The sequence below is a fragment of the Hibiscus syriacus genome, unplaced genomic scaffold (genome assembly GCF_006381635.1).
Source record: "Hibiscus syriacus cultivar Baekdansim isolate YM2019G1 unplaced genomic scaffold, ASM638163v2 tig00003715_pilon, whole genome shotgun sequence".
In the NCBI taxonomy this organism is placed as follows: domain Eukaryota; kingdom Viridiplantae; phylum Streptophyta; class Magnoliopsida; order Malvales; family Malvaceae; genus Hibiscus; species Hibiscus syriacus.
Genome location: NW_024061980.1, coordinates 615,766 through 632,514, shown reverse-complemented (window position 1 = coordinate 632,514; position 16,749 = coordinate 615,766). Strand labels below are relative to the sequence as shown.

The following is a 16,749-nucleotide window of genomic DNA, read 5'->3' as shown; positions in this document are numbered from 1 at the left end:
AGGAGGGAGGAATGGCTGGGGGATTATAGGGCTCATCATCTTTCTGGTATTGTTTTTTGGAAAGCCTACGGTCGACCGAGTTTCCAAAGAAGTTATTCGAAAACTTTAGCTAACTTGTTGTTTTTCCGATTTTTATCTTATTTTTACTATTTAAACTCTAAGATACGTGTCAAACTTCATTTAATTTTTATTATTCAAACCTCAATATAGATTTGGATTTTAAAATTGTGAATAAAACAAGGTAAATTTGACAGATTATGTTCATAATAAACATGTTCAATATTTTATTCAAATTAATTAATTAATTAATTATGAATAATTATAAAAAATATTTTTAAATAACTTAATTAGTTGGTAATATATAGTGAAATTTACTATCCAAAATTTAAAATATGTCATTATGGGCGTTTTTTAGGTTTGCAATGCACTACTAATATTTAAACATTGAGGAGGTTAATTAAAAATATAGGCCGAAGCCTGTGTCATTTAAAGTCTTGATTGGGTTAGACTATTTTCTCGAGGTCCAAATGAATTGGGCTAAAGTTCAAACGATAAACCCTCACAACCCAAAGAATCCCCAAAATAAGGAACCCTAAAAATGGAATAAACACAGTTGGGCGGCATTTTGCTTATAAATTCATCTCAACGCCCTCGGTCGTTGCCGCCTCTACGGGAAGAGTTGTACTCTAATTCTAATAGAGCATATTTCTCTTGTAAAACCCTAGGTATCTCTTCCCAAAACCTTAAGCCTCTTCTATGGAGTTCTGGGGTAAGTTATTCTTTCCCTCTTGAGCTTTTGCTTTTATTTCTCTGTTATTGGTTGAGCTCTTCTCACCTTATTCTAATATATTTCGTTTTGTTAACGCTTCTTCTGTTTTTAATAGTTAATAGAATTTTTTTTCTGGGAAGTTTTGACCTTTCCCCCTTTTCTTATACTAAGATGATATTAGTGTCTCCTTTGATTTGAACTCTTATTTTTCTCCGTAAATGCATATATTTGGCTTCCTTTGAGTGAGTCTTATACATCTTATTAGTATATGAATTATTATTTGATACATTATCTGTGAGATTTTATTAAATAAATGAATAAGACTGATGATGGTTACAATATTACGGTTTAGCTTTTTACATTTGAGGATATTCGGTTTTTTTGGTAGTTAAGAGTAATAGATTTAATCATCTTTTTTATCTTACTATCAGGTATTGAAGTTAAGGCCGGACAGCCTATTAAAGCCGACCCTGGTGCTGATTATGTCATCCATCTGTCCCAGGTTTGGAGATATTTAGTTAAACAAGTTGATATTCTTATATATGATCAGTTTATTTTTAATGCTGCTTGTGTTTCAGGCATCACTTGGTGAGTCAAAGAACAAGGCAGAATCTGTTCCGCTCTACGTGAATACTGATGGGAAAAAACTTGTTCTTGGAACTCTTTCCCACCAGAATTTCCCACAATTATCTTTTGATCTAGTATTTGACCAAGAGTTTGAGCTCTCTCACAACTGGAAGAATGGGAGTGTCTATTTCCTTGGTTATAAAACTTATGTGCCAGAGGAAGGATATCCTTTTATTAATTGGCATTTTTGTATACTTGTTTTAATTACCATGTTTTTGTTTTTAAATGAACATGAAGTTTTCCTCTTCGATCTTGTTCTTCCTTGACTCGTGTTCTTTTCTGTCGCCACTGATGATTTTGGTGAGGCCTTGAATATATTTTTCCTACATGTTTTTTTCATTTTCATGAAGTATTTCTCATGTGTTTTTTCTTTTTTGCAGATATGTCTGGTGATGAAGGAAGTAGTGATGAGGAGGAGGAGCTTCCTCTTGTTACTGCTGAAAATGGTAATCTTTCTTTGTGTACCCATATTTACAGCAATGGTTGGAGATTTGATTATTTCTTATTTCTTCTGTTTAACGTTTTCTTACATCATAGGGAAAGCAAAGGCAGATGCAAAAACAGCCAAGGCTAATGCTTCGAAACCAGAGCCTTCTAAACCAGCTGTGAAGATAGCAGAACCTAGCAAGAAAACTGAGGAGGAGGATGAAGATTCTGAAGAGGAGGATGACGATGATTCCGAGGAAGAAGATGACTCTGATGAGGTTTCTTTTAACAACTTGCCTTGAAATTTTAATTCATTAATTTTGTAATGAGTGCCTTCTTATTTTTATGTATTGTGAGTGGTCTTTGGTTCTGATTCTGATATGTGGTGTAATTGATCTGTGAACAGATATCAGAGGATGATATTTCAGATGAGGAGGATGAAGAAACACCAAAACAGGTATATTTGGTTGACATCTAATTATTGTTTGAATTGTTGAAGCTGACAAGATTCCATAATTGTAACTTGTGACTTTTTTCTTTCCAAGGTTGAGTCAAGCAAGAAGAGGCCTGCCGAACCCGTAACCCCTGCTTCTTCAAAAAAGGCTAAATCTGCTGTTACTCCTCAGAAGACAGGTCATATTGCTGTTTGATCTAAATTCCACAGTTTCATATATCTTTTCTGCCACTTCATATCTTTTCTACATATTTTTAATCGTAATTGGCCTATTAGTTTCTTTACTATTATGTGATTATTGTTGTTTGCAACGGTAGATTGTAAGAAGGGTGGTCACACAGCAACGCCGCACCCAGCAAAGCATGCTGGGAAAAATGCTGCAAAGACTCCAAAGTCTGGTGGTCAATTCTCTTGTGGCTCTTGTAACAAGTACATTATATTGTCACTTTGAAACTTGCTTCCTATTTTGATTGAGTTGGTTTCTTAACCAACTCCCTTGATGTTTCTGTTGACAGGTATTTTGGGTCCGAGGGTGGTTTAGATTCTCACAAGAAGGCCAAGCATGGAGGCAAATGAGGTCGGGTTTATGTGCTCTAACGTGCATGTTTGATTTTGGGGGGAGACATCTTTTGTCTTATTTTGGTAGACTTAGTTAATGAGGGATTTAAGGTTTAAGAAGACTTATGCGTGGTGTTTTTCCTTGATGATTCGTAACTTTAGGTTAATATTATGTTTTAGGTTGGTATGTTGCTTCATTCTTGTCTGATTTGCTTTTACATGGCTTGTCTTTGAATTATAATGAAAGGGTTTTTATTTAATGGGAAGTTCTGGTCTTCATTGAAGTACTTGTTTCAACGTCATTCAAACTATAGAATCAATCTTGTTTAAGTTTTGAGATCTGTCTTCTGTATCTATTGGTCTAATTTTATTTCGTTTTCAACATTAGGTCGTTAGTGTACTAATAATCACAAATTTAAGAGCAATATCATCGTGCTTAATAGATCATCCTTTATCTTACCGGTGCCACCTGCTTCAGGATCTTCCCATATTCGTGTCTTAACGCCTAATAAGTGGATGCATGCAAAAATCATACTCCTCCCACATCATTAAATTTGTTCCTTAAACTGAATTTTTTTTAAAAGTCTTATTATTTTTAAGTTAAAATTTTAAACTTAAGAGTATTTTAAATATTTTACAAAATTTAATTTTGTATGATATATATTTTAAAATTATTTGATTGTAAGTTTTTGAAATATACTTTGTAAATTTGTATTAATAATAAATTTAAAATAATAATGAGTTCAAATTAAAAAAAAATGACAAAATAACCTTAATAAGGCACTATATGAATTTGAATGAGACTCGGGGAGTATTATTTTATCTTTGGAAAAGTGGTCAATTGAATAAATGCTAAATGGGTTAATTTGTGAATTAACAATAAACTAATTTTATTTTTTGAAAAAGTTAATTGCATAATATTTTTTTAATGTATAATTTTCATTTTAAATTAATCCTTAAACTTTTAAATGTTTTCATTTTATCTCCATTTTATAATTATTATTCTAAATTAGTCTGTAATTTTTTTAATATTTCAATTTTATAATTTGGAGGGCATTTCATAATTTGGAGGTCTCCTACGGAAGTTGCTCTCAATTTAGTATTGGTGGCAGCTTACTATCTTATCTCCCTCTTACCCCATTACATATGGGAACAAGGGACAATTAAAATTATCCATAAATTGTGACCTTCATTCTAAACTGGTCCCTAAACCTTTTGAAAATTTCAATTTCATCCCAAACTATACATATATACTAATCACTTGTTAATAAAATTGGTAGTTTTATTATTATTATTATTATTATGATTATTATTATATGTCTGAACAAAACAATTTAGGTTAAATTATGGTTGAAACTAATTATATATTTGGATGAATTTGGGATGAAATTAGAGTGTTCAAAAAGTTTTGGGACCAGTTTAGAAAGAGGGTCATAGTTTAGGGATTAAATTTAAATGTCCAAGAGTTTAAGGACTAATCTAAACTGAGAATCATAAATTGAGGAAGAAATTGAAATATTCAAAGGTTTAAGGATCGATTTAAAATGAGGGATAGTTTAGGGACATATGATGCAATTATTTCTTATTTTTATTCTTAGTGACTTATATGACTTAAACATAATAAATATTATTTATTTTAAACATTTTTTTTGTTTTGACAAAATACGTTTAAAAATATCAAACTTAAGTTTATACTAATTTTTTGATTTGACAAACCATTTTTGAATTAAGTATTTCAAAGGTTGTATAAAATACAAATTTCAATATCAACGCAAGAAACATCAAAAAAAATGATAATATTAGATGCACCAAAACCCAATACATATATTAAATTTTGTATACCAACGTGTAAGGAAATATGGTAACATTGCAATTTTGTTTATAAAATATTTTTCTATAATCAATATATGAAATAATAATTTTTAAAATTCTAAATATATAACACAAATATAACTAATTTCTTAAATCAATTGGGTACAAGAAGTATATCTATTGGTTTCGTGCAAAAAATAAAATATGTTAAATTGGGCAATGAAACATTATTTTTTATAGGCTTTACTCTCTATTTTATATTAATTATATTCATTGATATTGAAAAATAATCGACATTAGGTATTAATAATTTAAATAATTTTAATTGTATGTAATAATATGCTTAATATAAGAACGAAATAACGATCAAATATACAGTCACACTCGATGACCAATCGTTATCAGTATCACTGTGCACTATGCTGTTCTCTCCTAGTCTTCTGAATGGACCTTAGCACGACGTCGTTCTAATTCGGGTATTTATTGAGAACCCCGCCTTGACAATTTCTTGCAATATTTGAGAGCAATTGAATAATAATTTGCATTCAAAACAGTAACAATACGATCTACATACTTTTCAGCTCGTTTTTTCTACTTCCCAGTAAGCCAGTAACTCCCATAAAAGATCTAACAGTAAAAAGGAATTTCACTTTTACTAGTATCTTTTTTTCTTTCTTAATTGATTATTTTACCTCGGCTTTCGTTTCTTCTTCGAAACCACTGCGGCAGCTGGTGTCGCTGTTGATCTCTGTGGTCGCTTTATCCACGGCTCCAAAACCGAGTCCCTATACCTGACTGGCAAAACCTGACTCCGTCCTCTCTTTGATCGAACCACCGGCGCCGCCGTATCCTCAATTCCTTCGAACCCTTCTTCCTTAACTTTAACCGAGCTGTCTTTATCCCTTTCCATTGACCGGCCGCCGCCACTTTTTTCTGCCTCTTCGACTTCCTTTTCTTTTCCGTTCATACAAAAATCCCTGTATGCAATCATCTCCGCCGCTTCTATTAGCAAACCCAATGAATCATTTAACGCCGCCGTTTTAACTTCACCGTGACTGCCGCTTTTTTGAACATCTGTGACATCAGAAGAAGCATTCGTCGCTGTGGCTGTAGACGTTTTGTCTTCAATGAAGCTGTTTTCAGCTACACAGTCGGATTTTTCTTCATTCCCATCACCACCGTCGAGAAAAGAACCTAATCTTAAGTTCAAATCAACATCAAAGCCTCTCTTCTTGCAAGGGTTTGAGTTATTTTCACAGGACGGTGGGACACTTGAAATTAAATGAAGAATCTTTTCGAGACAAGCTTGAGCTTTGGAACATGATCTTCCATAGCGTGCGTTAGTAAAACAAGAACCTCTTTCCTGATTATCGCAATTCAAAGAAGCCATTTTTGGAGCCAAAACAAAATATCCTCAAAATTTCCCCTTCCTTTCACATCTCACAAGGCTTTTTCTAAAATTCTCCGAGAAAAATGAATAGCAAGTATAATGAGAAGAAACGCACCAAATAGAAAATAAAAAAAGGCTAAAGCATGGCCGATAATCTTTCTGTAATTAATATTAGTATTTATGTTTCTATAGCTATGAAGTAAAGGGAGGAACGAAATGGATATCCTCGGTGCTTTAGTGACGTGACATGTCATTTGGCCGTTTGTTGCACACGTGGCTAGACATGACTGGAAGTTGAAAATGGTTTCGCCACGTAAGTAACAAAGGAGAAGAAAAGTCGTCACCATGTTTACGGCCTTGGCCTTAGCCTTAGCCTTAGCCTTAGCTTGAGACGTTTCTCGTGTCTTATTTGAACAAATAGAGATGGTGTCCTTTTTTTCTCTTGAAAGCTTGTTATGTGTTTACAAGGAAAACTATTATCTTTCTTCTTTAGCGTTAACCATATCTTAACTTTTTCATGAACAGTCTGCATTTAATTTCAATAGCTCAATAATGGGAATGATGGAAAGAATGCATAAATATATATTTTTTGAATATTGAAAGAAAGCATATAGATCATAAAGCAAGTGATGGTTCATCACTCGAGAGAAAAAATACGCGAGTGTAGAGATGTTTAAAATACTCTAATATGATGGTTCTCGACCCGACTAATTCTTAGAAAGGTGGTGTGTTTTTCTTTTGAAATTTTGAGACTTGGAGTGTGACGGATTATATAATGAATAATTTTGGCACGGGACGAGACCGAATTTAAGTTGAAAAATAATCGATCTTAATGATCAGTTAATATATATATATATATTGTGAGAAAGTAGCCATAGAGGCTGAGAGTGATGAAAGGTTGGTGGTCTGAGTTGAAGAACAACAATTGTGGGTGTTTGGATTTATATACCGTAGATTAAGAAAGTGAAATAGGAAAGCTCTAAAAGTATCCGACCCGAATACGAGTCTGGGGTGTTACATTGACTTTTCAAACTTTGACTCTTGACAGAATTCAAAGAAAATTTAAAAACTTTCATTTAAAATAAAAATTGTTTATTTACATAAATTGACCAAAATAACCAAAATCGATCAGAGCATATTCAACTCAATCAATTAGTACATGCCAACTATGTTCAGATTAACCAAACACATTTAAATTATTTATTTTCTGATCTGAAACGTTGTAAGGAAAATGCTAACCTGCCTTGCTCCTCTAAACTTCTCTTCTTGCTTTCCAGAACCTACGTGTGAAACACTCACACGCTAAGTCTATGACTTAGTGAGACATTAAACACATTAAAGTAACTTTAACTACTTAATCATGCATGAACATATCATATCATGTTATCACACAAAACAATATAGCATTTCATGTAATCAAATGTACACATATACACATCATCATCATATCAATCATATAATACAATTCATATCACAAAAGCATATACTTTACAAGTAATATATATATGTTTATTATTATCTCTTTGTTAGCCCATGTATATCTGTGAGAACTGTAGATATGTGAGTCTATTGAGGTTGTGCACTATGCTTCACCACAGCTCGTATGGGGTCCCACTAGGGGCTATGAATTTTGTCCCGAATGACCTATGTACTGTATTTGTCCCGAAGGACCACTCCTTAAGAACTATATACATATTTCAATGGATCACATATGTGTCTCACAAGACCCTGTAAATGTTCCAAAGAATACATATATGTCCCGAAGGACCACGTAGAACCCTCGACTCTTGGTATGCCAACTATACCTCTAGCTCTCTTTACACATAACATGGGCATTTTCACTTATATCATTTCACATATACATTTTCATATCACCTTTTCATATAAGCTCATAGCTTCTTTCACATATACATGTAGACATATAGCTTCTTTTCATATAATTCATATTACTTTTCATATAATTCACATGTTCACATATAACACTTATGACTATATTCATGCATAAATAATAATCATATCACCCATATTAATATTCATAAAATCATGTAATCAAATGTTGGAAGTAGACTCATCGCGAGTCTTTTCCACACACATCATATACTAATGCATATGCACTCATCTGAGCCTCACTAAGTTCCAATCCACCTTTGTGATTTTTCTTTTCTTTCGATCGAATCTTAACTTGATGATCGTTCCGGAACTTGTTCATGTTCGATATCTACATAATCATACATTGCTACATATCAGTATCCAATTGATATATTATAATTTATCACTCCAAAGGATAAAAAGAAAGCTATTTTCAACTTTTAATAGAAGCATGCATCGATGCATTACCCCATGTATCGATGCATCCCTAGACGGGTGCATCAATGTACTATCTATGCATCAATGCATAAATCCCATTTGATGTTTTTATTTAGGGGATGCATCGATGCACTCCTTATGCATCGATGCACCAATCGCATTAGATGTTTCCATTTTAATGGGTGCATCGATGCACTCCCTGTGCATCGATACACACTGAACAATTTCTAGAGATTTACCCTTGATGCATCGGTGCACCTTGAATGTGCATCGATGCACATAGCTCAGAATTCAATTTTAATCCCGAAAATCTACTCAAATCCACTCAAATGCTTCATCTTTCATCCCTATCATGTTTTCAACTCACATACACATATTCAAACTCATTTCTATTCATTAATCACCTCCTTAACATCAAAATCCTATTCTACATATGTAATTAAAGAATTACACTAAATTTTCAACATGTTCCAAAATCAATTCTATTTCTTATAACTTCTTAATTAAACCCTTGACAAGTCAAATTCATCCTTGGAACTTCAAAAACCTTTTTATAATAAAAGTTCATTTATAAACCCTTAATAGAAATTCCTTTCTAATTCTCGCTCTTTGGTGTTTTAAACTTATACAAGCTTTCCTTAAGCTTATATAACCCCCAAAGACTCAAATCCAACTTAAAACTTTCAAGAAATCAACAGCTAAATCAAACTTACCTTTGCTCTTGGCTTCCACGTGAAGAAGAATAAGAAAGGAGAAGAGAACTTTGGAGAATTCTCTCCCTTTCCATGTGTATTTATCCTTACCAATCCCATTTTTAATTCATTTCTTGGTCAATTGACCCTTTTGCCCTTTATTTCCTTTAATAATTACTAAATAACCTTCAACATATATATCTAATAATCATTAAACTATTTCATTCTTCTACTTTAGTCACCAAATTCTGAAACTTTACAATTTGGTCACTAACCCGGTATTACGGATGTTACAAATCTCCCCTCCTTTTAAAGAAAATTCGTCCTCGAATTTTCACTGGACATCTTGATAGAAACATATCTTCTAAAGTTCTCATGTTGCTTCATTTAATTAATCTTTCTTGTCATCATCAAAAACTTACTTTTCAATTCTTTAACTTTTCAATTACCTTTTCCTTTATATATATATATATATATATATATATATATATATATATATATATATATATTCATATCATGTCACTTATCATTTAAACAGCAACCAGTAACTTCAATCCATTTTCATCAATCAACAACCTAAATCCATCTCTAACTACCTTATAATAATAACCAAATTCGTTTTCCATCATCATTTAACCAAAAACACGACCTTAAATCTTTTTTAAATATGATTCAACATACACTTTTAAAGAATCTATTCACATCACCTTGCACACTTTTCTTACTTCTATATCAAAATTATTATCTACATTCCATATAACCTTTATAGTATCTGATCCTTTAACTCAATCCCTTTCATTTCTTTATTCCATTCTTCCTTTATTTATTCCTTATACACAAATCATATCTTTGCTATCATGTTCACATACTCCTGTCTTATCACCTATACTCATCTATGTGTAATAATCTTCATTGCATCCTCATAACTTTGATATCCCTATTTCTTATACATAACTTTATTCTTTATCATCTCTTGTATTTGTATTTTCTTCTTTAAAGCCACTTTTTAAAACATACCAATGCTTATCTCTTTGCCTACATCATATATGTATGATCAAAATACATAACCACATCCAGATTCATATCATATTTGATTAACTCAACTTTATCTTTCCTCCAATCTTATAACTCTAGCACCTTTACTCTGACAGCTAGATAATAACTTCTGTTCAATCTAGGGCACAAGCCCTATTCTACCAATCATATACATCCTTTCCAATCGAAATTATCTCAAAATTCGCTTACTCAACTTATCAATTTTACCTCTATTCTCATACATCCTGAAATTTCTTTTACTCAAACTCAACATTCTGACTTCACGTGTCTTATAATCTGATCATCGATAAACACATTCTCAAACTCTTCTTATTAATCCTCATCTTTACTCAAATATCCAAATCCTTATTTCCTTTACTATACCACATTATCATGTTCCAAATATATAACTGTATCCAAATCCATTTCATATTTGGTTATCATATCCTGAAAATATCTTATAATCTTATAATTCCAGTATATTTTTATCACGTACTCTGGTTAGCCAACGCTAACTCTTTCCATCTTAACTGCAAACTCTTATCATAAACATACTCTTGTTTATGCTCAATACTATCACTTCGTTTCAACTCATAAGCTCTGACTTTATACATATTATACACTTGTCACTAATGCACTTATCCTTGAGTTCTTCTATAAGTACTCACCATGTCATTCGATCTTTTTAACGTTTTTATGGTAACACTTGTTCACCATATTCTATCTTATCCACATACTAACAAAACTAATCCTTATCGCTTTTCCGATTCAAAACAATAATGATCTTCTTTCACTATTCTAATATGATTTCAACTTTCTGAAATCAACCTTTGATCTTATGAGGCACTTCCTGAGGTGTCCGCTCTTTCTCCTGTCTGGCCAGGGCATGTAAATTGCTACAACCATCAGATTCACCCCCTTGCTTTCTTTGAAATTCTCATAATCAGATTTCTACTATATTAAACTAATCTTATTCTATTAGCAAGACAACATACTCCTTACACTATCAGATCAGATATTTTTTTATACTATGTGTTGGCATGTACACATTTTATGACACTTTGGACTTTAGTTTATGCCGAGAATCGGCTAAACCGTAGCTATGATATCATTAAATGTAACACCCTCAACCCGGATCCGACCCGAATACGAGTCTGGGGTGTTACATTGACTTTTCAAACTTTGACTCTTGACAGAATTCAAAGAAAATTTAAAAACTTTCATTTAAAATAAAAACTGTTTATTTACATAAATTGACCAAAACAACCAAAATCGATCAGAGCATATTCAGCTCAATCAATTAGTACATGCCAACTATGTTCAGATTAACCAAACACATTTAAATTATTTATTTTTTGATCTGAAACGTTGTAAGGAAAATGCTGACCTGTCTTGCTTCTCTAAAATTCTCTTATTGCTTTCCAGAACCTACGTGTGAAACACTCACACGCTAAGTCTATGACTTAGTGAGACATTAAACACATTAAAGTAACTTTAACTACTTAATCATGCATGAACATATCATATCATGTTATCACACAAAACAATATAGCATTTCATATAATCAAATATACACATATACACATCATCATATCAATCATATAATACAATTCATATCACAAAAGCATATACTTTACACGTAATATCTATGTTTATTATTATCTCTTTGTTAGCCCATGTATATCTGTGAGAACTGTAGATATGTGAGTCTATTGAGGTTGTGCACTATGTTGTCACCACAGCTCGTATGAGTCCCATGAGGGGATATGAATTTTGTCCCAAATGACCTATGTACTGTATTTGTCCCGAAGGACCACTTCTTAAGAACCATATACATATTTCAATGGATCACATATGTGTCTCACAAGACCCTGTAAATGTTCCAAAGAATACATATATGTCCCGAAGGACCACGTAGAACCCTCGACTTTTGGTATGCCAACTATACCTCTAGCTCTCTTTACACATAACATGAGCATTTTCACTTATATCATTTCACATATACATTTTCATATCACCTGTTCATATAAGCTCATAGCGTTTTTCACATATACATGTAGATATATAGCTTCTTTTCATATAATTCATATTACTTTTTATATAATTCACATGTTCACATATAACACTCATGACTATATTCATGCATAAATAATAATCATATCACCCATATTAATATTCATAAAATCATGTAATCAAATGTTGGAAGTAGACTCATCGCGAGTCTTTTCCACACACATCATATACTAATGCTATGACCTCACCTGAGCCTCACTAAGTTCCAATCCACCTTTATGATTTGTCCTTTCTTTCGATCGAATCTTAACTTGATGATCGTTTCGGAACTTGTTCGTGTTCGATATCTACATAATCATACATTGATACATATCAGTATCCAATTGATATATTCTAAACTATCACTCCAAAGGATAAAAAGAAAGCTATTTTCAACTTTTAATAGAAGCATGCATCGATGCATTACCCCATGTATCGATGCATCCCTAGACGGGTGCATCGATGTACTATCTATGCATCGGTGCATAAATCCCATTCGATGTTTGTATTTAGGGGATGCATCGATGCACTCCTTATGCATCGATGCACCAATCGCATTCGATGTTTCCATTTTAATGGGTGCATCGATGCACTCCCTGTGCATCGATACACACTGAACAATTTCTAGAGATTTACCCTTGATGCATCAGTGCACCTTGAATGTGCATCGATGCACATAGCTCAGAATTCAATTTTAATCCCGAAAATCTACTCAAATCCACTCAAATGCTTCATCTTTCATCCCCTATCATGTTCTCAACTCACATACACATATTCAAACTCATTTCTATTCATTAATTACCTCCTTAACATCAAAATCATATTCTCCATATGTAATTAAAGAATTACACTAAATTTTCAACATGTTCCAAAATCAATTCTATTGCTTCTAACTTCTTAATTAAACCCTTGACAAGTCAAATTCATCCTTGGAACTTCAAAAACCTTTTTATAATAAAAGTTCATTGATAAACCCTTAATAGAAATTCCTTTCTAATTCTCTCTCTTTGGTGTTTTAAACTTATATAAGCTTTCCTTAAGCTTATATAACCCCTAAAGACTCAAATCCAACTTAAAACTTTCAAGAAATCAACAGCTAAATCAAACTTATCTTTGCTCTTGGCTTCCACATGAAGAAGAAGAAGAAAGGAGAAGAGAACTATGGAGAATTCTCTCCCTTTCGACGTGTATTTATCCTTACCAATCCCATTTTTAATTCATTTCTTGGTCAATTGACCCTTTTGCCCTTTATTTCCTTTAATAATTACTAAATAACCTTCATCATATATATATCCAATAATCATTGAACTATTTCATTCTTCTACTTTAGTCACCAAATTCTGAAACTTTACAATTTGGTCATTAACCCGGTATTGCGGATGTTACAAGTACTAAATGAAATGTGAGCTGGTACCCAAAAAGAAATATTCTTTCTTTATTCTCTATTTTATTCTTTCCAAAATTCTTTCAAAATTCATTTTCCCTTAACTAAGCGGTCTATCGAGAATCGAAAGTGTTACTCTTTCTTTCGTTCTACTTACTCACCTTTCTTTTCTTTTTCTAAAAAAAAAATCTTCATCCAGAATTTCTTCAAAACTTTTCTTCCTTCTTCAGGACTGTACCTCTCCTCACTTATTGGACTTTTTTTGTTGGAAGCAAGGCAGTTAAGCTTCGAGCTCCTGGATGCAATCTAAAGCCTCTCTTGGGCAAGAAAACACTGTATTTTTTCTGGTTTAGGAAGGCCAGGTTGTTAGACTCTTAACCCTCCCCAGAGATTTTCTCTCATGAACATTTGGCTGTGAAGCTTTCAAGTCTCATGCTACCTTGTGATAGAAGCAGCATACCATGAAGAAACTAAAATAAAGAGTTCTTGAGCACAAACCAATAATGCAAACCAAGAAATGAAAAACCTAAATCAACAACCAATATCAATCACTGAAACCAATGATTCAACAGTGGCCAGTGTAAAAAAAAACCAGTAATGCCCAAATGGAGTAAGAAACCAACACTTATATAACTCGGCAAAGCACAAGTCTCACTCAACCAATGCCAAACCTTCTCTCCTCTCATGATCAACATTGACTTCCAGTAGTAAGCATGCACACTATCACCGATCAACAAGAATATTATACAATCAAAAATTGTTGCTTCCTTGGGAAAAATTGTGCAAACAACCAAGACAAATCTATGTTGTAGCCTTAACAAAGCCCTCTCAGCCTTTCTCTGCTATCGTGCTTGCTCAATCTTATCAGCACAAGTATCTGATGCCCGCTCATTCCACATAGGTGTATGATTATAAGTGTGGGGATCAGGGAAAGCGGACAAACAACTTGGGATATACTTTCCAGGCGGGGCTTTATTCATATGCTTGAAACTAGGAACCAGTTTCCTGTTCCTAACAACTGAAAACTTGGGCACTGGCTGAGCAAATGGGATTTCCTCTTTCGTATTCACAAATTGAGCTATTTCCTTAACTATGTCAGAGCCTACAAGACAATTCCCAATCTCCGAAGCACCCGGAAACCCATGTGAATCTCCCAAATCTTCTAAAGCCTGCGTTATGTCAAACACATTGCATTCTTTCCTACCAGCTAAATTATCATGAAAACTTGCATTTTTCGCCAAGTCAAAGGGATACCAAATCGAGATATCTACAAGAGCCTTCAAAGCATACTCTTTATATCCCTGGTAACCAACACTCTCGCAAATCTGCTCTACGGCAATCTTTGAAATCGATCTCCCAAAGTCATCAGCTTTTGCTCTTCCCAACGAAGAGCTAGGTCCGTCTTCACCCTTCCTCGTATCTCATGTGCTCTCCACAACAAACATCCAAGAATTTGAACGCAAGCGGGAACAATTTGAGCCGAAACCAAAGAAACAATGTCAGATTCTAAAGCGAATTGAACCGAATACAAAACGAAAGCCCCAACGAAATTTATTAACAAATGAGAGCTTATGGTAAACAATAACCACGGAGACAGACGCAGACTTCAGTAAATTCTAGCAAATTCCAAACCCCAACCAAACAAACTAAGCAAAATTCCAGCAACAAACAAACGCATGAAACCAACGAATCGCAATCCCTAACCAATAACAGGAAAAAAAAACCAAGAATTCAAGTATGAAGTTACCAAATTGAATTTGCAAATCTTTGACCCAAACAACACACAATTGAGTCGGAAGGATGACCGATAGCAAGACCATCAAAAGCTCTGAGATACAGTCATTAACGGCGGCAGAAACAGTAACTATGACTCCAGAACCGTTCGGTGAATGATACCATGTGGGAAAGCAGCCATGGAGGCTGAGAGTGATGAAAGGTCGGTGGTATGAGTTGAAGAACGACAACTGTGAGTGTTTGAATTTAGATACCAGAGATTAAGAAAGTGAAAGAGGGAAGCTCTAAAAGTATTTTTTTTATTGTAACTATAACTTCTGTCAATTACAAACTAAACTTTGATATTTTATAGCCAAAATATAACAACCTAATAACAACTCAAAACAGATTTAACAAACTAACTGATTACAACTTATTTCTAACATATATATATATATATTATATTTGGCATTTAAATTTTTTTTATTTTATATTATTAAAGTATATTATTTTAAAATATTAAAATATTCGGATAGGGTTGAATCGAGTTGGGATTATAATTTAAAAATTAGGACGGATTCGGGGTAGGGAAGAAATCTAAAATTTATCGGGTGAGATAAAATCAAGTATAAGATTTATATATTTTGGGTCGTGGTCGGGCGACCAAAAAACCAACTCGCCCCGCCCTGTGCTTATCCCTAAGTGAGTGTTCTAGATAAAGAAAGGGATAAATTACACTAAACATCACTAATAATTAATGAATATTATTAGTTCTTACAATGGTAATTATTGTTGGAATATGTCAATTTAAAAGGGTATTTATTATTTTTTTAACTTTGAATATTAAAGATAATTATATACTTTTGAATATTTTAAATTAAAATAATATTTGATTAAGTTTGAATAGTAAAATGAGTATATATCTTTTGAATATTTCAAATTAAAAAATATTATTATCTGTTTAAATTTGTATATTAAAAGATATCTGGTTGTAGTAAAACTTTCTTGAAAATCACTTATAAATATTGAGCAAACCTGTTAAGTTTTTCATATTTCAGAATTCAAGAACTTCTCTTTTATTGGAAAACTATTTTCTCTTATTCATAGTTTTTTCCAATGATAGTCGAAGGCAAGGATAATTCGTGATCTCAAAAGTTTGTGCAACTGTTCGTTGATCATCTAGTTGTATCCTGGGATAAAAACGACCAAAGATCTTGAGCACCAAAGGAGTGGCCGAAAATAGGTCTTAAGAAAACTATGTACCGACGTACCTCTTATTTTTCTTTATTTTTAAAGAAATTTAATTTATTCTTTTTATTTTTCTTAGGTTCGATTTTGTCTCGAATTGTTATTTTGGATAACATTTTAAAGTCAAAATTCTAGTTTAACAAGAATATATAGATCCTTTTAAATGGATATAACATTTCCAGATATATTTTGTTTCAATTTAATTTTAAATTGGTAAAATATGCATAGATTCTCTTATGTTTTCGATCTGACAGATTTTGGTAACCAATTTAAAAATTAAGG

At 32.8% G+C, this 16,749-nt stretch overlaps 1 protein-coding gene and 1 pseudogene across 1 annotated transcript; one reads left to right on the top strand and one right to left on the bottom strand.

The window, feature by feature from the left end:
* The first annotated feature begins 674 nt into the window (after positions 1-674).
* On the top strand, positions 675-3,075 carry LOC120180041 (histone deacetylase HDT1-like). The gene is made up of 10 exons (XM_039185474.1): positions 675-769; positions 1,201-1,271; positions 1,348-1,559; positions 1,686-1,696; positions 1,777-1,842; positions 1,934-2,100; positions 2,229-2,279; positions 2,368-2,455; positions 2,594-2,705; positions 2,792-3,075. The coding sequence occupies exons 1-10, from the start codon at positions 757-759 to the stop codon at positions 2,850-2,852; spliced, it is 852 nt and encodes a 283-aa protein (XP_039041405.1). The 5' UTR covers positions 675-756; the 3' UTR covers positions 2,853-3,075.
* A 10,829-nt stretch (positions 3,076-13,904) lies between these two features.
* Positions 13,905-15,421, bottom strand: LOC120180992 (annotated as a pseudogene).
* Positions 15,422-16,749: the final 1,328 nt, after the last annotated feature.